Source organism: Symphalangus syndactylus, chromosome 3, assembly GCF_028878055.3.
Source record: "Symphalangus syndactylus isolate Jambi chromosome 3, NHGRI_mSymSyn1-v2.1_pri, whole genome shotgun sequence".
NCBI lineage: Eukaryota > Metazoa > Chordata > Mammalia > Primates > Hylobatidae > Symphalangus > Symphalangus syndactylus.
This window is the reverse complement of record NC_072425.2, coordinates 128,472,685-128,496,423: the sequence shown is the minus strand read 5'-3', so window position 1 is coordinate 128,496,423 and position 23,739 is coordinate 128,472,685. Positions and strand designations below refer to the sequence as shown.

The 23,739-nt window shown below is 44.4% G+C and overlaps 2 protein-coding genes across 8 annotated transcripts in view; one reads left to right on the top strand and one right to left on the bottom strand.

Annotated features, from left to right (window-relative positions):
- BTG4 (BTG anti-proliferation factor 4) overlaps positions 1-23,739 on the top strand; it is a 143,361-nt gene that overhangs the window by 40,820 nt on the left and 78,802 nt on the right. For all 4 annotated transcript variants that reach the window (XM_063636528.1, XM_063636529.1, XM_063636526.1 and 1 more), the window contains exon 3: positions 12,169-12,336. The gene's annotated coding sequence lies outside the window, so the exon portion shown is untranslated. The remainder of the gene's footprint in view (positions 1-12,168; positions 12,337-23,739) is intronic.
- LAYN (layilin) lies at positions 669-20,991 on the bottom strand. 4 transcript variants are annotated; one of them, XM_055273065.2, is made up of 8 exons: positions 20,701-20,991; positions 20,029-20,052; positions 17,233-17,530; positions 11,661-11,818; positions 6,844-6,876; positions 6,256-6,339; positions 3,936-4,038; positions 669-1,541 (listed from the first exon to the last, which is right to left on the bottom strand). In XM_055273065.2, exons 1-8 carry the CDS (start codon positions 20,783-20,785, stop codon positions 1,178-1,180), a joined length of 1,149 nt encoding a protein of 382 aa, XP_055129040.1. In that variant the 5' UTR covers positions 20,786-20,991; the 3' UTR covers positions 669-1,177. The 4 variants fall into 4 exon arrangements, with proteins under 4 accessions (XP_055129040.1, XP_055129042.1, XP_055129041.1 ...); XM_055273067.2 differs by lacking the exon at positions 20,029-20,052 and having other exon boundaries at positions 17,233-17,310; positions 17,395-17,530; positions 20,701-20,990; XM_055273066.2 differs by lacking the exon at positions 20,029-20,052 and having other exon boundaries at positions 20,701-20,985.

Below are 23,739 nucleotides of genomic sequence, written 5' to 3'. Positions count from 1 at the left end.
TGATTTAAATAATGGCTTTCAGACCTCCAATGTGTATATGATTGATGCTGGGCCGAGAAACTTTTCTCTGAATTTGAGGCCAAACACAATTGAAACAATGAGGTCTGTCAACAAAAGGTAGAACTGTCATCATTATTAGTCATGTTATGTTGATGCTGCAGTAACAAACACACAAACAGAACAATGTGTAGTATCAGGGATGGGAGTACATAAGCCTAGAAGCTGAGACTCAAATTTCATTTTTAGTTTCTTTAAAAAATATTTTTGTTTAGAGACAGGGTCTCATTCTGTTGCCCACGCAGGAGAGCAGTGGCGTGATCCTAGCTCACTGCAGCCTCAACCTCCTGGGCTCAAGCAATTCCCCCACCTCGGCCTCCTGAGTAGCCGGGACCGCAGGCGCATGCCACCATGCCCTGCTAATTTTTAAATTTTTTGTAGAGTCAGAGTCTCACTATTTTGCCCAGGAAGGTCTCGAACTCCTGAACTAAAGCTATCCTCCAACCTTGGTCTCCCAAGGTTCTGGGATTACAGGCGTCAGCCACCACGCCTGGCCTCATTTTTAGTTTTGAAAGTAGTTAGATATTTCCAAGTTTGGATGTCAGGAGAAAGAAAAAAAAGTCCCCTGTGGCCACATGCAGAGGAAGGGCTGTAGACACAGAGTAACACTCTTGTTTCCTGCTCTTTATTTGATTTTATTCTTTGAAAAAAACAGATATGAGAATTGCCGACGCGCAGGCCAGCCTGTGCTACCATATGTGGGCTTTGAAAAGATTCTGGATTTTCTGTCTGCGTGATAATATGTGCTGCTGTATAGAGCAAGGAAAACAGAACTTAGAGGTGGTTTTCCAAGCTCCACAGCCCATCTTTATCACTGCCAGGTAAAGCACTGTCCCTTAAAAGTTAGATACAACCAACCAAGTGACATTTACTGAGACTCTACTATGTGCCAGACCTGGGCAAGGTACCTTCTCATAAGGTCGAGCTGGATGACTGGCTGGGATAAAGGATACAGCCAAAACGTGGGGGTCCAACAGGAGGTCGTGGGGACCACATGCTCATCCACAGGACCTGATCTAAGCTTGCTCATAGACCTTCTGCATATTTTCCTTACAGAAAATAAGAGAATTTTGCTTATCATTTCTTTTCCATTCTTGTCAGTTTCAGTTTTTTATATGTCCTAATAACCATATATTTCATTCTCCACCCATCCAGACTCCTTGCTCCTCCCCATTTGGTCTGGGGAGAACTCATAAATGTCATTGGTCACAAATCCACTCTCCACGCTCACCAGAGTCACAAACCCATTTTCTGATGGGTTCACAGCCATGTTGTCATAGTCACAAGACATGTCATCGGGAGTAGCTTCTCCTGAACACACTCGGAATGAAATATTCTTCAGGTCTGGCCGGGTCTCAGCTAAGTCAGCTTCGCTTTGTTTTCTTATGACATTGTAGACCTCTAGGTCCGGGCTGTTTCCTTGGTGAGGAGAGGGCCAGATGGTGTGTTGCTTCTTTGTGCTAGGGTCTGGCTGCTCCCGTTTTCTAGGAAGAAAGAAAACCAGGGCTGAGTGTTTTAGACTTGGTGATTGAGAATACCCTTGTGCTTCCTGTTGAGACCAGAGGAAGCAGCCCTGGGCAGTCACCCAGCTGCATGTCTCGTCTATGTAACTTACAGGCCAGGGCTTCGGAGTGGGAGGGAACCAAACAGGGAGATGTTATGTTCAAAGTGATTGTGTATCTGTCATTCACTGCTGCCCAAGTGTGGGCAGGGTTATTATCCTGGGGTCCCCAGAGTCCCTGGAGTGTCCAGGGATAGAATTGAATAGGGAAAAAATACCACATTACAAAAAAAAAAAAAAAAAAAACACCTCAGCTGGGCACAGTGGCCGACACCTGTAATCCTAACACTTTGGGAGGCTGAGGCAGGTGGATCACTTGAGCCCAGGAGTTGGAGACCAGCCTGGGCAACATGGTAAAACCCATCCCTATAAAAGATACAAAAACTAACCAGGCATGGTGGCGCACACCTGTAGTCCCAGCTACTTGGGAGGCTGAGGTGGGAGGATAACCTGGAAGGTCAAGGCTGCAGTGAGCCGTGATGGTACCACTGCACTCCAGCTTGGGCAACAGAGTGAGACCCTGTCTCAAAAATAAAATAAAACCAAAACAACAAAAAACACAACTCATCCATAAGTGAAATTTAGCATGTCCTTCCATTATGAATGTAAGAGATAAAGCAGAGCAGGATTAATAATATCTTTGACTTGATCACTACTAGGAATTATAGATGTTTTCATATCACAGTTATAGATGCCTTGAAATATTTTACCCTCATCTCTACTTCAAAATTATAATAATTATACCCAGCACTAAATAAAGAAGCATTAATAAAGGAGTACGTGTATTACTAATCAGATATTCATTTTTGGAAATATTTTGCTAAACTATATAACAGTATGATTGCTTCCTTTGCAACCCAATGTATTTTATTTTATGCATTTAAAATATTGTTCTGGGCTGGGTGTGGTGGCTTATGCCTATAATCCTAGCACTTAGGGCAGCTGAGGTGGGCGGATCACCTGAGGTCAGGAGTTCGAGACCAGCCTGGCCAACATGGTGAAACCCATCTCTACTAAAAATAAAAAATTAGCCAAGCATGGTGGCATGTGCCTGTAATCCTGGCTACTCGGGAGGCTGAGGCACGAGAATCACTTGAACCCAGGAGGCGGAGGCTGCAGTGAGCTGAGATTGCACCATTGCACTCCAGCCTGGGCGACTGAGAAAGACTCTGTCTCAAATATATATATATATATTTTAAATAAAATAATAAATGAAATAAAATATTGTTCTGGAGGGAGTCCATAGGCCTCACTAGACTGCTGCAGGGCACAAAAAAGATTAAAAACCCTTGGGATAGACAGACACCCCAGCTTTACAGTCACAATTCCCAAATCCTGGTGAAGTGCAAAACAGAGAGTCAGGAAAGGAAATCAAGAACCAACTGAGTAGGCAGAGTAGGCAGCTGGAAAATATGCTTGTAATTTTTTGAACTAAATTCCACTTTTAGATTCAAAGGAAATAACTAATAAAATAATCCCAATAATAGGTAACATTTAAGTGCTTAGTATATACTTATTCTGCAAGTATTAACTGCCTTAATCCTTATAATAATCCTATAAGGAAGTTACAATGAACTGAAATAGATTTTACACTGGAATCTTACTAATTCATCTCAAATTGATCTTTAAAGGGAGTCAAATCTTAAATTGGGCCTTAGTTTTCCCGTTGTAAAATGGGAATATTAGACATCTCCGTATACCATGATGATGGAGAATAAAAAGGTAACTGAGAAGAGCGTTCAGTACTAAAAAAAAAAAAATAGTGGCACACGATCCTGACCATATACAGAAATTGTTGATGCCACCTAGTGTAGCTATTTTATAGCACTCTATACTTGTGTACTGAATTAAAATAAAAGGCAATTAAAAGGAATTTGGCTCTTTCATTTTGAATTAAGTGGTTTAGTTTCAGATGTTTAACAGAATGCTTTGCAACAGTCATTTTTCATATGGCTCACTATGCATTCCTTCACTCAGTCCACAAACGTTTTCAGAGTGAGGGCATACATTCATGAGAGCATTTTTGCTGGGTGACGTGTGAGTGAATGGGAGGTGAATAGTGCAGTTTCACCCTTCAAGTTGTTTTAAAATCTTCCACATGCACACAGTAAAGCATGTAAGATCACTCTCTTAATCACAACTAAGCACAAATGCCTAGTACTTCTGAATGCCCTGGCCTGTCAGAGAACCCTCTCTCCAATCTGCAATGGTGATACACTTGGCGCTGCCATGGGTTTTAATGAAGTAAATAGGGCAATATCCAAATCTCCAAGAGTGCAGAAGATGCAAAGGTTTACACAATGAAGGTTTTACTTGCCTTCTTCTACAGATCCAAACCCAACATACAACTGTGGTGACCACAAGGAGGAGGAGAAGGGGAATGCTGGGGATTAGGATATAGGCAAGATTCAAAGCAGCTTCTGAAAAGAAAGAAGGCACATGATCAGCATTGGCTGTTTTTTGTTTTGTTTTTCTGTGCTTCAAACCAGGCTTAAAAAAAGCATAATCATCAAAAACCACTTGTACCCCCAAATCTATTGAAATTAAAAAACAAAACAAAGAAAAAGCCTAATCAACACAGAGTATTCCAAAGAGCTCCTTCCTGAGTGATTGAGACACATCAAGCCAGTTAGCAAAGAGTCTTCTGGTTTCGATGAATGAGCATTTTCTACCTGTCCTATTACCCTAAGTGATAATGAAAATCAGTTTAAATTTTTGGGTCTTCCAAATATCAGAAGGGCACTTTTGTTAATTAAGCTTTTTGTCTTTTTTTTTTTTTCTTTTCCTCCCTTAGTAAAGCAGGGGCCACTGGGGCAGTGTTGATGCTTTTGCCTCTAAGGACAGTCACGGAGTTCCCAAGATGGGATGGGGGAAAGAGAGGGAAAAAGAAGCGAGCCAGAAGTCTCAGTGTCATTACCAGGAAAGAGGTCACAGGAAGCAAGTAAATTACAGTGTAAAACCTTTCCAACATTTCTAAGACCAATTGGATTCAGTTGGGTCCATGAGCCATGACTGTGAAGAGCACTTAGAGGCTTACTTTTCTGAACTTTCTAGTCCTTTAAAACTTAGAACCAAAGATGTTCCCCTCAAGTGGCTTTGGGAGGAATCAAGGATTGGAGGCTAACCCTCTTCCCACTCCCACTGACCCAAGCTTCCTGACTATCCAGAGGCTGTTGGCTTTTTTTCTCTGTGAGATTGTAAACCTGACCACCACTAAAAACCCTAAACCCTCAACACCCACTTTAAATACCACCATAATAACAATGAGCAATAGAAATGCCACCCACCTTTGCAGAGCACTTTGTACTTTTTTCACATATATGTCATATAATAAAGAATCTGATGGACCTTTGTCCCTGGTTCCTGGGAGAGAGGCTCTAAATCCTTGGACTCTCCCAAGTAATAGGAGTGAATTTGTTATTCATGAGCCCCTCAGACCATAAGAGTTTATAAGGAGATGATTCAGGATGGGGGCTGGCCATGCCAGAAAGACCAACCATGTGATGATAGGGTTGGGGCTTTGAGCCTAGTGATAGCAGCCTGACCTCTTCTGGAGACTGCTATGCAATTATACCCCAATAAAACCTCTGGACACGAAAGCTCTGTGGAGCTTCCTGGTTGGTGAACACACTGATGTGCCAGGATGCTAATGCATCCTGATTCCATGGGGTGGGGGATGACACAGAAACTCCTCCCAGATGTCCTGCTATGTGTCTCTTCATTTGGCTGATCCTGATTTGTATCCCATACAATCAATCTAGTCATACTATTTTCCTGAGTTCTGTAGGTTGTTCTAGTGAATTATCAAACCTAAGAGGTGGGGGTCATGGGCACTCCTGGGTTTGTAGCCAGTTGTTAAGAAATGCAGGTGGCCTGGGGACCTCTAAACTTGCAGTCGATGTCTGAAGTGAGGGCAGTCTTGTTATGAGTTGTGCTCATGAGCTGGGGTGTGTGCCAACTCTGGAATTTAGTGTCAGAACTGAACTGCACTATTGCAATATCCTATTTCATTTTATGGACAGAGTTGTGCTCTCAGGTAGGTAAGAAAAATATTATTACTTCCATTATGCAAATAATTAAACTGAAGCACAGAGAAGTAAAGTGGTTTTTAAAAGTTGCCCAGTGACAAAAACTCAGATGTCCTTATTGAACTTCAGGGGGAGAGTGAGTTTGAAATCCATTAGCACTCCAATATATTATCCTATTTTCTTTTACCTTTTATGATTTAACCTTTTAAATGTTTTTGTCTATTTCTTCTCTTTGTTTTGCAGATGAATATTAATCATAGATGTTATGCATCACAGCTTGGGTCTTTCTGCTCTTATTTCTCTACATTTTCTCTCTCAGTCCTCACTCCACCTTACCCCGCATGACCTCTGAGTGGCTCCTAAGGCTCCGTCTTCAAGCAAATTTTTCACCTGCTGTTTGATTTCCCCAGTCATCTTAGGATAGTTCCATCTGCATATTTCATTGATGAAACCTAGCATTTAGTACAGCTTTTGCAAAGCCACACAGGCCCTGTCTAGTTCTATTTTCAGGTAGCTGTGGGAAAGAACAAAGTAGGGAATTCAACCATGGGTAATTTGTAATCAAGGGAGCCTCATTATTCATCTTTCCCAGGAGAATTTTGTACATACCTCTACTTTCTTTAAATGTTTTTTTGGCATCTTCTTCCTGTGTTTCTTCTGGAAGTACAGGTGTTGTCGGCTCTGTTTCCTCACCTGGAGAGAGACACATGGATTTGTGAACTTGAAGAAAGGCATAATTCAGGTATTCTTTGAGGTCCTACCATGTTCAAATTGGGATGCAAAAAAGCTGTAGCAATTTTGCCAGCACCATCTATCAACATAGAAAAGTAAAGGGTTGAATTTGCTGCACTAGAGGTTTAAATTGTCTTTGTATTTTTGGTGAGACCCTTGCTGTCAAGAATCCAGTACCAAAACAATCAAGAAGCAGCTGACATCAAGGTACATAAAATACCAAGGTGTCAAGGGGAAGGACCAAGGACTCACTTCTAGGACCATAAATTATCAGTTTGGCTCATTTTTTTGGGTCTCATTAGATTAAATTTTTCCTTTCATATTGTCAATGATGACGAGTAACACCCCAAACAGAATTTGTAACTGTTGCTTTTCAGCTGTAAGAACACTAGAAAATGAGATGACTAAACTAGCTCTCATGGCTGGGTGTGCCAGTGCACACCAAATCTGAAGTGACAGGCTTACCTTCAGCTTCTCTAGAAGGAACTGCTGGTTTCTCTGTAGTAGAAAGAAACAAAAACAAAACTAATAAGTAAATTTTTATGGCATCTGAATGAAATCAACCACAGCCTCATGGCATCCATTTATTTGCTGATTCAGTCCTCCGATAAACTTTATTTGTCGTTATCAGATATCAGGAACTGGGCTAGTAAATCAAAATAATTGCTTTTGCACAAAGACTAACCTTCCCAAGCTTTATTTCGGTGCTTTTTTATTTTTAAAAAAGTATTTAAAAACCTTTAAATATGATAATTTCCAAATATACAAAAAAGTAGAAAAACTGGTATAATGTACCCCGTGTACCGTCACGCAGCTTCAACTCCTATCAATGTATGGCTCATCTAGTTTCAACAATAATCCCTACTCCTCTCCCCTGCACTCCTGGCCTGGATTATTTTAAAGCAGTCTAAGACATTTTATCAGTTCATAATAGGGATGTTTTAGAGGGCAACAAACACTGATCTCCAAGTAGTGAAAGTGGCTTAGGGGCTCAGTAGACCACTGGCCAGCACCAAGGCAGAGGCTGGTGATCTAGAGCTCTGAGCTGTTGTACATATTTCAAAGTGTCTTGAGAATATCAGGTTGTACAGATAATTGACATCAAATGTTTTTGCTTTTGACTGGGAGTGTGTCCACCTGTTGTATTGGCAATGAGTCTCTTATGCCAATTAGATGCTCTGGTGTTCGTAGGGACAGAGTCTTTAAGGGAAAGACCTTAAAAATCACAGTCCTAAGGCCAGGATATCAAGCCCATTCTGAAGTTTCACTGAGAAAGGACAAAAACTTTTAGTCATCTTCCCATAAGTGTGTGTGTGTGTGTGTATAGGTGATGTAAATCCATTTATTTTAAAAAACCCAGTTATACAATGCCTACTATATGAGAGAAACTGTTCTAAGTGGTTTTTTTTTTTTTTTTGTAACAAGAGTCTTGCTCTGTCACCCAGGCTGGAGTGCACTGGCACAATCTTGGCTCACTGCAACCTCTGCCTCCCGGGTTCAAGCGATTCTCCTGCCTCAGCCTCCAAAGTAGCTGGGATTACAGGCATGTGCCACCATGCCTGGCTAATTTTGTACTTGCATTTTTAGTAGAGATGGGGTTTCACCATGTTGGTCAGGCTGATCTCAAACTCCTGACCTCAAGTGATCCACCAGCCTCAGCTTCCCAAAATGCTGGGATTACAGGCATGAGCCACCGTGCCTGGGCTGTTCTAAGTGTTTTATAAAATCAAACTCAATTAATCTTGATAACAGCCTTATTATTATTATTGTTTATTTATTTATTTATTTATTTATTTATTTATTTTTGAGATGGAGTCTCGCTCTGTCGCCCAGGCTAGAGTGCAGTGGCGCGATCTCGGCTCACTACAAGCTCCGCCTCCTGAGTTCCTGCCATTCTCCTGCCTCAGCCTCCCGAGTAGCTGGGATTATAGGCGCCTGCCACCATGCCCGGTTAATTTTTTGTATTTTTTAGTAGAGACGGGGTTTCATGGTGTTAGCCAGGATGGGAGGTGGCCTTATTATTATTCTGGTTTTGTACATGAGGAAACCAAGATTCAGGGAGATTAAGTCACTTACCCATATCTCACAGCTGATAAGTAGCTGTAAAGGAATTTCAACCAAATACATTCTAATGAAAATTAAAACAGTAAGGAGACATAACTGTGCTAGGTAGCAGAGATAAAACAGCAAACGAGAAAGAATCTCAGCCCTCTAAGGAGCTTATATTCTACAGGATAGCCATAAAATCTGGAAATACAGGAAAATATTAATGAACATTGATTTTGTGATATTACACTGGAATATGTAATAACATGATCTATTCAACACATGATCTATTCATACTGTTGTCCCTCCATACTTCATTCCACAGTGCAAAGTTAAACACGGCACATCATTGCAGCATTCCCATCAATCCCTGCATGTGCATCTGCGTTGCCTCATGATGTGTTTCTGATATTTGCTGAATATGCCTGTGCCTTTAGCATACTCCAGAAGTAAGCAAGTGTTCAGCTATGGCTAGCATGCTGCCTACTCTATATGATTATTTTCTCAAATCTAGTTTTATATATTATCATTCACCCAGTTCCTTGCCACTGTGACATAATGGGATGATGCGCCCTCCTGCTGGAACCACAGGAGTGAGCTTCCCCAGCCCATCAAGTGGTTAAACAGGTAAGTTTCCAGACTTCATGCCAATCATGTAGTGAAGGGGACAGCCTTATAAATAGGCAGTTAAAGTACTGTGTGTGTGAGGTGCTATGATCCTTATAGGAGGGACACCAAACCTAGCTTTGAGGGACTCTGGAAGGCTTTCCAAAGGAAGTTATTTTTTTAACTTCTTATTTTGAAATATTTCAGATTTATGAAAATTTGCAAGAATGGTACAAAGAATTGTCCCATACCCTTCACCTTATCATTTCATCACATTTCATTTACTTAATTATTCTCCCTCTTATCTCTCCTCTTTCTATCTTTGTATCACATACACATATGTTTATGTGTGTGTGCATACATGCATATATATATATATATATATATATATATACACATACACATCCATAACTTTTTTCCTGCAAACAAGTTGCCAGCATGGTGCCCCTTTACTCCTAAAGATTTCTGTCCACATTTACAAAGGGAAAGGGGCCTTTTCATATATAACCACAGTACAATGATCAAAACCAAGAAATTAACATTGATGTAATACTATTTTCTAATCTACTGACCTTATTCAGATTCTACCAATTTTCCTAATAATGCCATTTATAGGAAATCATCACATCATGTCCAGGATCCAACCCAGGATCACTGGTTGCACTTAGCTGTTAGGAGAGAAGGTGTTGTCTAATCTGAAGCCAAAGGGTGAGAATGAGTTGGCTGGGAAAGGGGTGTTTCAAGCACAGGAAACAGAAATTAAGAGCTCTTGGAGAATTTCATTTGGTACAAAGGTGTTGGAATAGGATGAGGAGAGGAGTTACAGTGGTGAGAATTGAGCTGGACAGGTCAGCAAGGGTCTGGTTGTGCTGATCCTCTTCTGGCATGCTAAGGTGTGTAAACTATTCTGGGCATGGGTGGCCAAAAACAGGCAGTGTGTCAGTTTTTCTCCATGTGCCCACATCCCTCTGTTGGATCCATTCTCTGTCCTTCTCTGTGCCTTGGGAGGTTGAGGTCTATAAACTGTTTCAATGGGGCTTCCTTGTTCCCTTGTTCTTTGGTCTCTGATTGGACTTAGACAATGAGAGGCAAAGGCAGAAGTTCAGAGGATAGAAGGAAAGAGAAGTCTCAGTATTTGTTCCCCATATCCCCATCCCACGTCAGCATGGTTTGATAGTAGCTGCATTTTGTGGTAATAGCTCCTGTTGGGCGGGTCCTGTTTCATGACCCCAAGCTTTTCCCGGGTTCTGCTAAAACCACTCCCTCCTTTTACTCCTTCAGGCCTGGAAGTAACAGTTCCCCATTGTAGCTAGTCCCTGGATATTTTACCATCTCTTGCTCTTTGCCTACACCTCAGCAAATGTCCTTTTTATTACACTTTCCTCATTAAACCCTTTGTGTGTGCCAACTTTTTCCTGCCAGGACTTAATGTAACTAATATAGGCAATAACAAAAGTAATGAAGAATACGATTTTTTTTTAAAAAGGTGCCAAGTCCAAAATAAAAGGATATTAAAGCAAATGTCAAAATCTCACATTTCAAAAACTATTAAAGGAAGTGCAAAAATTTAAACCATGGAGCTATTAATAATAGAATATAATTAACAAAAGTGATGGAAAGCCAGTATGTAACAAGTGCCTTGCTTTCACTACTTTATAAAGGTGACTTGCTAAGTCAGTCTAGGTCTTTGCAATCTCCCCACCTGAGACAATGCTGTATGGTGGGGAGGGCCAGGTCACTGGAGAGAAGAATTCATCCGAGAGGACAAAGAGAGAGAATAACATCTTTTAGCAGCAAAAATTGCCACCAAACCATAGTCCAGTTCAAACAATTTTAAAATGACAGGATTACTTAGTCCCAAACTAGATATAACTAACAAGTCACTCTACTCCTATCAAGAAAGAATGCAGAACTGGGGCGAAGCAGTTGGCTTTAGGGAGGTGAGAAAATTCAAGGGCAGATTAAGAATCAGTTCAAATTCAAATCTGTCAGTTATAATGGAGAAGTCTGGGAAACCCAAGTATAGTGAAACTACAGGCTTGTAGCCAGTTCAAAACCCTAACAGATCTGGAAGCAAATGTAAGTTGAATTTGCAAGGCATTAAATACAGGGTGGTCTGAGAGTTTAAATCTGCTCATCAAATTACCTACTATCTCTGCCCAGTGAAAGTGCAGTTGGTGTACTTTATCATTTATATATGTATCATGCTTCCTTAAAACCCCAGAAAATAATCTCACCGGGCTGTTAGAAGACTTGTAGGAGCAATGGCCAGCTTATTCTAAGTCCCTACAGCCAACCTCACATGTGGAAAGAGTAATAATTTGTGGCTGTCCACTTAAAGGGCTTATTTCCTGATGTTCTCGTAAGACTTGCTTTATCACACTTAAATTAGACCTTTTCTTTTTCTCATCCCTTCTCTTAACATCTGATAACCTTTCCTTTGCTAGGATTACTCCTCAGTGAGGAGTTGTCATTACATTGCCCTTTACAAGAATTCTTAAGGTTTTATGTTGCTGGCATTTGCAACAAGCTTTCTCAGAGACCACATGACAAATTCTTGGTAGCAGCAGCTGCTCATGAAATGAGAGAGGTTGAGAATTCAGCCGCATAGCTTGGAGAGGATTCATTACCATCAGAATATTTGCAAATGAAATTGTTCTTCATGTTGCACCGGTCATCATTCCACTGGAACATGTAGGGGCCTCCGATGCCGGCGGGTGCCGATGGCTGATGGTACATGACCACGCAGACCTCGCTGCCGCAGGACGGCTCATCCACATACCAGTTCCTGTAGGAAAGGGATCAGCAGTGGAGGCAACTGGAGAAGGATCCCCTGAGACTTCAAAGCCTTTGTTTTCCCATCAAGTCTCACTGAGCCATAAACATAAGATTCTGCCTCAGAACACGATACAGAGAGAGGGAGGAATTGAAGTACTGCCAGTAAGCAGAACCACACGCATTCTCATGTGGACATCACAATCAATCATCTGACATTTGCCACAATCTCTTTGCAGGGAGGAACATGCCACCATATGATGTCTGTAAAGTAATTATGAGAAAAAGCAGCTAGCAGGGCTAGTCTGGACAATCTTATTTCTTTCTTGCTTTTTGCTAATTGGTTTGTTTGTCTTTTTTTAGATCTCAGATGCACTGAGAAGAGACATGGCTTATCTCATCAGAGCTTGCCCTGTTCTTGTCTCTCCATGCTTTTCAACAGCCACCAACTGCCTTCTCAGCCCTGGGAAGTAGATAAGAAATTCAAGCACGTGAGCAAGACATTCGAAAACACAGAGGCTGTCAAAACAGGTGAAGGGGTGGGGACAAAAGCAGGAGGACCATTTGGTTTTTTTCAGTTTTTAAGTTGTTTCCACTTGATAAGGCTGATGAGCCCCTCAGCCTCTACCTCCAGATGTCTTGTCTTTGTCTCCCTAGCCCCCTAGAGGGGTGCATTAGCAACCTTACACTACTATCCAGTGGCACTTGAAAGTAAATGGTGCTGCCACCCAGTTGGATATGTGGGTGCCAGGTTAAAGCCTTGGATCTTACGGAGCGTTTACATCTGTGAGTATCCACCCCATGTGCTGACTCAGGGCTGGGCTTTGTAACCTGCCTGGTTAGTCGCCTGAGCTGTTTCCTTCTAGGGCTCAGATCTTGCTCTGATGCTCAGAGCAGGCAATGCTGCTCTGCTTAGCTCTTGTCAGAGCCCTCTTCAGGAAAGAGACAGCTAAGAGACAGCTCTCCCTGTAGCGCCACAGTAAGGCTCTGCTTAAGTCCTGTATTGTTGTCTACTAAAAGGAACATCCTTTGCTGCACTTACTGGATTGAATTTCCTGGAAAATATCTTAGCTTACAATAAACACTCCTTGGACACTATGCCTGGACAGCTGGGGGCACCTCATTAGTTATCTCTAGTCCAGATTCCAGCCCTGTTGGGCCTCCTACCCTGACTTGCCTTGTTCCCCTCCCCACTGGCCTTATGGCTTTACATTATTTTGTCTTATAGGTTGAATATTATGTCTGGCATATAATTTCTGTACTTGAGCCAATTTTCAGACCCAGAACTCACTGATAGAGCGGCCACATTTCCAGTAAAAAGGACCTTGCAACACCGTGGCAGGTGCACATTGTAGTAACTTCCCGTTTTTCCCTAAAGGGATCCATGGCTATTTCCTCCAGTAACCATACACTGGGGAAGAGGGAATATCCAAATATTACAAGGGCTGTTGGACACAGGGTGCAAGTTGACATTAATACTCAGACTTAAAGTGTCATCAAAGCTACCCATTAGAGTGGGAGCATACTGGGAACAGGTATTTCATAGGGGTCTGGGACAGGTATTAAATAGAGGTCTGGCCCAGGATCAGCTTGTAGTTGCACCCAGCCAGTCATCATTCCCCAGTCCCCAAATATATGAATTGAATAGACATATTTGTTAGTTGGTACAGTTCCACATTTGTTCCTTGGCCTATGATGGGCAGGTTGAGCTGCGTCGTCTCTTGGTCTACTTACCTGGGGGCAAGAGCTATCACGGTGGAGAATGCCAAGTGGGGAAGCCTTTGAAACTGCACTCCTCCCCACCCCTGCCATGATAATAAATCAACAAAAATATCTTATCCAGGGAAAGATGGCAGGAAGTAGTGTCACCCTTAAAGACCCAGAGAATCCAAGAGTGTTGTTCCCCATCATATCTCCAGTTAATTCACTAGTCTGACTCCTGAAAACACCAGGCAGATCCTGAAGGTGATCATAGAGTAGCACAAACTCAGCCAAATGGAAGCCCGATTGTGGCTGCCTGTGCCATATGTGGTGTCTTTGCTAAAGCAGGTTAACATGCCCTTGGGTACCTAGTATGCAGATCCGGTGAACACATTCTTTTCCTTCTGTATCAGAAAGATAATCTAGAACAGTTTGTTGGGATGGACAATAGTATATACTTATGGTCTCGACTCAAGGCTATATTAATTTTTACCATCCTCTGTCATAATATGGTGTAAAGAGATCTGGATTTCCTAGACATCTTGCAGAAAATCACGCTGACCTACTATATGGCTGACATCATGCTAATTGGAACAGATGAGCAAGAAGTGGTTAGTACACTGGATGCCTTGGTAAGACTTATGTACTCCAGAGGGTTGGAGATAAATCTTATGAAGATTCAGGAGCCTACCACTTCAATAAAATGTGTGGGTGTTTAGTGATCTAGGGAATACCAGAACATCCCTTTCAAATTAAAGAACAAACTATTGCATCTTGCAGTAATTTGAAGAATGAAGCACAGCACATGGTAGGTCTCTTTGGGCTCTAGAGGCAGCATATTTCACACCTGGGAATACTGCTCTGGCCCATAAACCAAGTGACATGGAATACAGCCATTTTGAGTAGGAGTCACAGCAGAAAAGAACTCTGAAGTGGATCTAGGCTATGTGCAAGCAGATTTGCCACTTGGGCCATATGATGCAGGAGCTCCTATTATTAATGTCTGGTGGGAAAAATTATGCCATATAGAGTTTGTGACAAGCCTCAATGACAGAATCACATGCAGACCGTTAGGATTTTGAAGCAAGGCCATACCATCTGTAGCCGAAAATTAGTCACCTTTTGAGAAACAATTCCTGGCTGGCCACTAGGCAAGGAGGGAGCACCAGAGACCATGAAGCACAACAACCTGCCCATCATGAGCGAGGAACTGTCAGACACACCTAACTGGAGATTAGGCAAGCCTGGAATTGATCTGTTGTAAGATGGAAGAGGTATATCCAGGACCAAAGAGCACTGCATGAGCAGGTAAAGCAGACTTCCATGACATCTGCCACTGTTGGACCACAGCCTCTTCCTTAGCTCACACCTGTGACTTCATGGAGGGATCTCTTGTGATCCAGGCAGCTTCAGCCTGGTTCAAGGGTAGGTCAGCTAAGTATGGGAGTACACAGTGAAATGGACAGCAGCTGCACTGCAGTCCCACTGAGGTGGCCTTGAAAGACACCAGTAAGGGAACATCTTCCCAATGGCCAGAGCTTTAGTTGGTACATCTAGTTAACCACTTTGTAAGGAGAGGGAAATTATTGGAGATTAGAATATATAAGAATTAGAGGTAAGGTAAATAGCATGCCCAGTTGATCAAGGGTCTAAATGGAAACAGACTGGAAGATTGTGGACTAGGAAATTTTGGATAGAAGGATGTGACTATACATAGAGGAGTGAACATAAAATATGCAACTCTTTCCATCAGATATTAAAGACCACCAGGAAACATCTACTGTAGAAGAGGCACTGAACAAGCAGGGAGACAAATAACTCAGCTAGGTAATGCCAGCCAGCCTGTTATCAGCCACCCCAGTGCTAGTACAATAGATACTAATAGGTAGTGGCAGAGATGAAGGCTATGGATGGGCTCAACAGATTGGCTCTCATTCACTAGGGCTAATCTAGCTATTGCTACTGCACAATGTTCAACTTCCAGCAACAGAAACCAATGCTAAGTCTCTGACACAGCACCAACACTTGAGGACACCAACGTGGCACTTGGTGGCAAGTTGACTACATGGGACTTCTGAAAGAGGCAATAACTCACGTGCCCTTTATACAGTCCTGTGTTCCCAAGAATAAGAATACATGGGTTTGGGAGCCGAGGGGTGGAAGCAGGAGTAGCCTCGCTTTAGAATCACTTGCAGTGACCCACTTTGGAATTTGTGCTTCTTGTCTCTGCAACAATGGGATCTGGAAGTTTAGAGGTCCTGGTTCCCACAGGGGACTGTCAGAAGATACAGGAATCTTATTAAACGATGAGTTATCACTGTCATTTGGACGCTCTGGGATCTTTGCATCCAGGGACCAGCAGAGAAAAAGAGAAGACATTGTTTTGGCAGGAGGTAAGTGACCCTAACCATCAGGAGGAGATAGGCCTGCTGTTATGTATTATGGGCAAGGAGTTATCTATTCGGGTACCTCTTGGAATTCGCTTGCCCAATTTTGATGGTCAGTGGAAAAGTGCACTAACTCCAGCATGATAAGGGCAAGGTGACTAGGGCCTCAGATTCTTCAGATATGAGGATGTGGATCATGCCACAAGGTCAACCGTTGAGACCAGCAGAGGGTGAGGGAATCTGGACTGGCTAGTAGAGTAGGGAGGTCAATAAGTACCATCTGTGGCCCTGGGACCAGCTGCAGTGATGGGAAGTGTAGTTCATCCCACTAACCCCCCTTTCTGAAGTTTCTCCCAGGAAGACAGGCTCATGAGAATCTTGGAGGAGTTACTCCCAGAACTTATATGAAGATGTGCACCTGATCAGCACCTAGTAATAGGTGGACTAACATAGATGCTGATGTGCTACCTTAAATGTAATAGGTAAATATATATGTATATATTTAGTTGGTAAATTTTTTGGGGGTTACATAGTAGGTATATATTAAAGAATATATTTTAAAATCTTCATTCTTTTGATGAGTCTAGACCTTTCCCCATATGATTGTTTACCATTAGATTTTTTATTTTATAAACGGTCTGCTCAGGTCTTTTGCCTCTTTATATTTTGGGTTCTTAGTATTTTATTGACATATAAACTCTTTATCATAAAAAGTTATTGACTTTTTGTTGGATTTGTTACATGCATTCTCCTAGTCTCATGTCTGTCTCTTAATTTTGATATTTTTATGTTTGTCTATGTCACTGCATTTCTTAGGGAGGGATGATGGCAATGTCATGCTTCCAGGGTTGGGGATGAGTGAGTCTTGATGCTGTGGGTTTAGCAGGGCTCTACACACTGCAGGCTTCCTGAGGTCCCCACTTTTGGCCAGTCCACAGAGTTAGATCTTGGCTCTGATTTCTTGCCCATTATTACAATTCTCTGTGGACTGGAGTCCTATCCTGAGTCATAGCCCTATGGATCTTCAGTCTCTCAATGAGGTTCTGGTCCAAAAGGCCAGAGAGCCAGAACAACTGGCTTCAAGCATTGTATGCTGTTGAAACAAGGCTGCTGGGCTGCACTCACCTGAACAGAGCTCCTTGGACATCGGTTGGGCCCAAATCAAGGCTGAGTTCACCACCCGCACTGCTTAGGTCAGCAGCTATTCTGGTGCTACTTCCCCTTCAGAGATCTGCCTGGTTGGTCTTCTCTTCCCCACTGATCCGGCACTGTGGATCCAGCCTGCCTCTTTTTTGAGTTATGTCAAGTGAGTCAGCTGCTGTGGGTTCCACACACTTACCTAAATTGTGATATGCTGCCATCAGTCCAAGCATAAAGGTCCTGGCAGGCTGTGCTATTGCTTTGTTTCTCCTCACGCCTCCTGAGCCCAATCCAGAAGTCACCATCAGATGGCAAGAGGTTTTCAATGAACTTTTCTATCAGTTTCTGTTCATCTTCAGACTCGATGCTGACTAGCTGGCCTCCATCCCTCCTGCAGGCTTCTTTGGCTTCCTCAAAGTTCAGTCTTCGAGAAGTATCATGGAAGTAAATGACTTTATAACAAGGCCTCTGTGTCCCTCCTCGGCAGACTGGCTGCCCTAGAGAAAAAAGAAGCCAATCTATTTCAGTGCCTCAAAAAGTATACTGGGGCAGGGATGCGTGGAGGCATCTGAAGGAAGGTATCCCTGGGTAGGAATTTTGGTTACTCATCAGTAGACTGTTATCATGTCAGTTGGGGTTCTCAGAGCAAATTAATACTCCTTCCAGCACGGAGATGTAGTGATTTAAACTCTGATGCCTATATTGTGTAGGGACATCATGTTTTGTTTGTTCCATTACAGAACCTTAAAAAGTAAATGTGTTTTTTTTTTGAGACGGAGTCTCACTCTTTCGCCCAGGCCGGACTGCAGTGGCACTAGCTCGGCTCACTGCAAGCTCCGCCTCCCGGGTTCATGCCATTCTCCTGCCTCAGCCTCCCGAGTAGCTGGGACTACGGGCACCCGCCACTGCGAAAAAGCAAATGTTTTATTTTGACTATCCTTTAGAAGTAGATGAAGATTTATGGTTTCACTGAAAGGCACACAAATAACACTTTCATTAGGGAGTCTCAGGGTATAATGTGGCTTAAAGGGGTGTCTCTGGTCATTCTTTAAGGTAAGAGAGGCTTCCTGAAGTCAGGCATGGGCTCCTCTATTCTGGAACCCTCTGCCTGTGCAGCAGGACTGAGAATTTGCCCAGTCTCTGATGTAAGCAGAAGCTAAGCGCATCAGATGCACGCGGTTTTCTGCTACTGACAGCCTTCTGACCTAAAGACAACAGTTAAGGTTTACTGAACTCTTACTATGTACCATAAACTATGGTAAGGGCTTAACATTTACTCACATACTTTATCTCATGTAACCCTCATAATAGTCCCTTGATGCAGATACTGTTTATGGCTTATTTTACAAATGAGAAAACTGGAGCTCAGGGAAGTTAAGTAATTTGGCCAACATCACACAGTGATCATCAGCATCACCGGAGTTAGAGCCCAGATCTAATTACAAAATCATGCTGGTACCAGTGAACTAAATTGCTAGCTCCCCGCTGCACCCCAAGCTCATGTGTTACTGGGAGCCCATGTAATGTGTCTTATCAGACTGTCCCCTGAAGGGCTGAAGATCATCTCAGACAAACAGATGGGATTTTACTGAGGAGCCAATAACAAATCGCTCACAGTACACACTGCTCTAGCTTGTGTCTGTGTGACTGAAGCCTCGCTGCAACGGAGACACTAGCCTCATCACTCCTTTCATTCAATCAACATTTATTGAGTGTACACACTGTGCCTGGCACTGTGCGAGGTGCTGGGAATACAGGAACAAAAGCTACTTCCTAACCCACAGTAGCACACAGCATATGTTTCCGGATTCAAATGTTCAAAGTGAAAACCACACATCAACACGGGGAGTAGTCCCTCTGCAAAGAGAAAGCCACATTGTGGGCTGTGGGTGCGAACTGCTGCCACAGTGCCGGGGGTAAAAGATTTTGGTTTGGGAATCTCCTCCCAGAACTTCTGGAATTCTTCTCATTTTCCCAACTTGTTTTGCAGCTGCGCAGGTAGCCAGATAGCATTCATTATTCCCAACACTGGCCAGCATACAGGGCAAGGGGCCACAGACAGATAACTATATGATTAGTGCTAAATGAGAAAGAGCACATACAGATTATCCAGAAAGCTCCAGTGAGTCTTCATTTTCTATTTCTTCTCTCATCGCTTTCATAAAGGAATTCCCAATGAGCAACAAGTTATGAGTTCCACATCTTCTCCCTTTTCCTGTCATTATTTGGCTATTGCTGATAATAGAGAAACTCTAACTAGACTGGTCCAGCAGCACATTAGGAGGGCTCAAAAGCCAGACCTTCTTACAAGAAGGCATTCAGAGAGGCTGAGGCAGGGATGCCCTTCCGGGAAGGGGGCTGGGCCAGCCACGCTTTTGCGATTCTTCAAAGCTGGCTCCAAATTGGGCAGCAGAGGAGGGGCAAATGAGCCCCGAGGAACTTATCCAACCTGGCCACCGGCATAACATAAGCTGGAGTTGAATTTCCTGACAACCCCCACTTTCCACATTGGATTGTCAAGGGAAACAACACCTTAAGCGAGTTTCCTGTATGGTCCAGCCTGGCCACACATCCCAAGTCTGCGGGTGAGTGCCAGAGACAGTCAGAGCTGGAAGCAGGCCCGCGGGCCTGTCTGGTTCTCCTGCCTTTAGGAAATGTCCTTCTCTTCTCATTTGCAGGAAGGGGAAGTGTGGGAGAGCCTTCTGTTCCCCCCGACCAAGGACGGAGCCCACGCAGCCCTAACCCAAGCAGCTCAATTCAGCTTCCCACCCACCTCTTTTGCCTCCCCACCCCCCGCCCCCATCCTGAAACCAACTTTAGATTCTTTAAGTTAGTTTCGCAAGCCGGGATGCCGGAGAGGAGGAAGTTCCCAGTCTCCTCTGTCCCATTTGGTCAAGCTGTTGGCACCCGCAAAGGGGATCTGAGAAAAGGGCACGGATGTTCTCCTCCCGACATGCAGAACAACTGAAAGAGGCCAGAAGCCAGAGCACTATACTTCCTCTGAGGTCCAAATCAGAGGCTGCAGTGACACAACAGGAGGAAGGAAGCAGAGAGAGTCATTCCCCGGAGTCAGGCGGGGCTCGTCCCACACTAACTGGAGTTCTTTCCCGATCTCTAAGCGCTCTCATTCCACGCGCTGGACCCAGCCATCCAACCCCCCAGAAGAGACGAGGACTAACAGGCAGGGTTCCCACGGCACCGCGGATCCAGCATCCCTACCCCTCTGTCTCTGCGGCCGCCTCCTGGAGCGGGCGGTAGGCAGGGGCCAGCTGGCAAGCCTGACCCGCAGGGGTGGTCCCAAGGACTGACTCGATGCGTGTAAAGGAGCGGGCCAAAGGGGCACCCACTGGGGCACGTTTGCCCACTGCCCCACCTCTCCTACATCCTCCAACCCACCCCCATAACTGTAGACTGGGAACGGGCTTCGAGCGTTCCAGGACGCGCAGGGAACTGCGCGGCTCCGGGAACTGGCGCGGGTCTCAGACGCCGTGCGACTGCTCCCTGGAAGCAGGAGACTCCGAAGGGCTGCGTCTGGGAGTGGGGCATGGGACGGCCCCCGAGTCTCATGCGTAGCGGCCCAGAAGAGGGTCAGCAGCAGCTGAGGTGCAGTGAGTACTTCGGCCGAGCCCACCCCGGCACCAGACCCCGCCCCAGCTCGCGCACTCACCGCTCAGCAGGCGACCCGTCGCGGCCCGCAGCCCCACCAGCAGCACCGCCAGCACCACGGCCTGTAGCGCAGTTCTCGGCCTCATGGCCCGACTCGGGTGCGCCCTCCGACACCCGGGCGCTACGGCTGTGGAGCGGGCTGGCAGGCGGCGGCGTGCGCGACAACTGCAACCGCGGCAGCATCATCTCCCGGGGACCGACGGACCGCATGGGAGGAGGGGGGAGGGCGCGGAGTTAGTTGGTCGCCCCTCCGCCCCCTGGGACGTCACTGCGGGGAGGGCAGCCCCGCTGGCTGGCCCGCCCTCGACAGCCTCCTCCAGCGAGGTTGGCGCCAGACACTCGGCCAGCCAGAGGGGGGCGAGTCGCAGAGGGGGACCAGCTCTCTGTCCCCCTCCGAGCTTCCCTGGGAGATCCCGCGTTTGTCCGAAGCGCTGGGCGGAGGAATACTCTAGTCGGGCTCCTAGGCAATCTGATAACGAGCACAGTGTGCCTAAAACTAGCACCACATGTCATCTCTCCTCTCCCCCTGACCTTAGCCAAGTTCGCCAGCTGTGCGGGTGCAGCTGGAGGGACAGGCGATGCGTGGACTCCTATCTGGGGCTCAGCAGGCCGCAGTCCCGGCACGAAGGGCGACACCTGAGCAGGGAATGGTCGATGCAGAGAACAAACACTCACGCAGGCAGTGTGCCCACCTGCCAGTAAAGTTATGGGACACCGCGCGGATGGCGTCCAAAGAACGTGGCTGAGTTGGAGCACTCCCGGCTGAAAGGAGAGCAGCTTCTACCAGAAGCCAAAAGATGTCCCAGATCCCAGGAAGGAAATGATTCTGTTTTTTGCAGGAAACAGGTTGGGAGGTGGGGGGTCATAGTTAGGGAGTTCAGCTTTGGCCCCTCGCCCCCCCAGGAAAGAATGAAACTATTATCTCAGGAAAAGCTTTCCTAACCTAGCCCTCAATGTGTGCTTCCTCTTATAAACTCCCAAAGTAGGTGTGTTTCACTTTGGTTTCGTAAACAAAATGCTTTTAAATATAGTCAAGCAATAGAGTGAGCCATCTGCCCAAAGATTAAGGCACTAAGTAGCAGAAGGTGAATCTGACTTTCTGCCTTTTCTGCCACACTATGCTGCTGTGAAGCATAGCTGAAGTCCCATCTGGGCCACGACCTCTGGATTTTGGTTCCAGCTTGCTGCTTCTTACGTACTCGTTCTGCTTTTCAAAACAGCCAAGAAAGCAGTGATGCTTCTAAGGCCTCTAGCCACTGCAATTCTAGACAAACAACCTGAATCCAAGCTGGGGGTGAGAGGGGAGTGGGATGAATTTCAGTATCAGCTGAGACTATGGGGGAGCTCTGCTGTGGCACGCAACAGCGGCTGTGGCAGGATGAGGCCTGACCTTTATGGCAAGATCATTTATAGCCCTTCCTTATGTCCCAGTTAGAATACGTCAATGTCACATCCAACACACATTCTTCTTAGAAATTCTTGGTTATCAAAACAACCAGAGAGAACTGTTATGGTGAGAAGAAGAACTTGAGTTGGCATTTGAGGTTCTGTTTCAGATTCTGCTCTTCTTCATTTAATGTCTGTGTGGCCTGTGGCAAGTTCCTTTGCCTAAGTTTCACTTAACTGTTGGTAACATTAACAGTTGCCTTAAGAGTTTTGTGAGTGTTTGATAAGGCAAATATATATGTAAATGTTCAGATATCTAGGCACTTAATGTCAATTGAAAAGGATTTATTTCTAATATTATAACATCTGCTACAACTTTAAAAAGCTGTTATTGGGTCCACATAATTAAATCACGTCCCGACTTCTCGCTTTGATACCCTGGACCTTGGTTCAGATGGACTTTGTTAGGGTATACAGTCAACCAAACCTGGTAGATTACAATAACAGCCCTGATTCTCCACATCTCCCTGTACCCATATCCTTTACCATATGACTTTGTAGTTTCTCTTATTAAAGAGGCAGAGTATATTTCCCCACACCTTGACTTTGTGTTTGACCGTATGATTGACTTGTTTGGCTAACAGAATGAGTCATTTCTGAGCTTAGACGAGAAAGGCCTCATATTTCTTTTTCTTCTCTGCCACTCTCTGAGAGGAACATACCTTAGATATCCCACTGGTCTATGTGTATCCCTAAGAGGATGACAAATGGAACAGAGCTACCTCAGGCAATTGACAAACTTGCAGTAAGAGGCAGAGCTGCTCTAGGTGCTGTAGCTTGAAGCAGAGCTGTCTGGCTAAGCCTAGATCAGCCAAACTAGATCACACAAACTGCAGATGTGTGAGCAATAATAAATGTTGTTTTAGACTCCTTTGTTATGCAGCATTTTTGCAGCAATAGCTAACCATTACACTTGGCAATGTAGGGAGGTATCACTAGGGGAAGGCTGGTTGCCAAGAAAGTTCATAAAGTAGAATTTTTCTTGGTAAAATTACCTTGGTCAAGGGTACAATTCCTAGTTTAACAAACTCAAACCCAATCTAAGAGACGAATATATTTACACATTGAGAAATAGAATTGTCAGGTAAACTAATGCTTGCATTGGCCTGTTGAACACATTCTCTCCCTCTGGGCAAAAAAGATTTATCAGCATGGAATCAGAAGGAAAAGAATTAGTTATCTGATTTAATAGTTTAGGCTTTGATAGCCTGCTGTGTCCACCTTCATGACAAAGACCTCCCTGCCAGGCAGACAAATACATCAACCAGACAGGGTACCTTTTATTCTTGCTGGTGCTAGGATGGGGCTGCCAATTTATAACTTTAAAAATTTTCCTTTCCTAGGCCTGACTACCTTCCTTTTGTTCCAAACATTTTTCTTCAAATAGTTGTGCCAGAACCTTGTCATTGTCCCCTAATATCCATTCTCCACTACTTTTGGTGATAGAATCCCTGAATTTTAATTAGACAGAAGCCCCCTCCCCGTTTTCTAAAGACGATTTCCAGCCTCCCTCACAGCCTGATGTGTCCTTGTGATTAAGCTCTGACCAATGGGCCACCCAGTCCTTGGTTGGCACAGTGGATGGGGGCTGCGT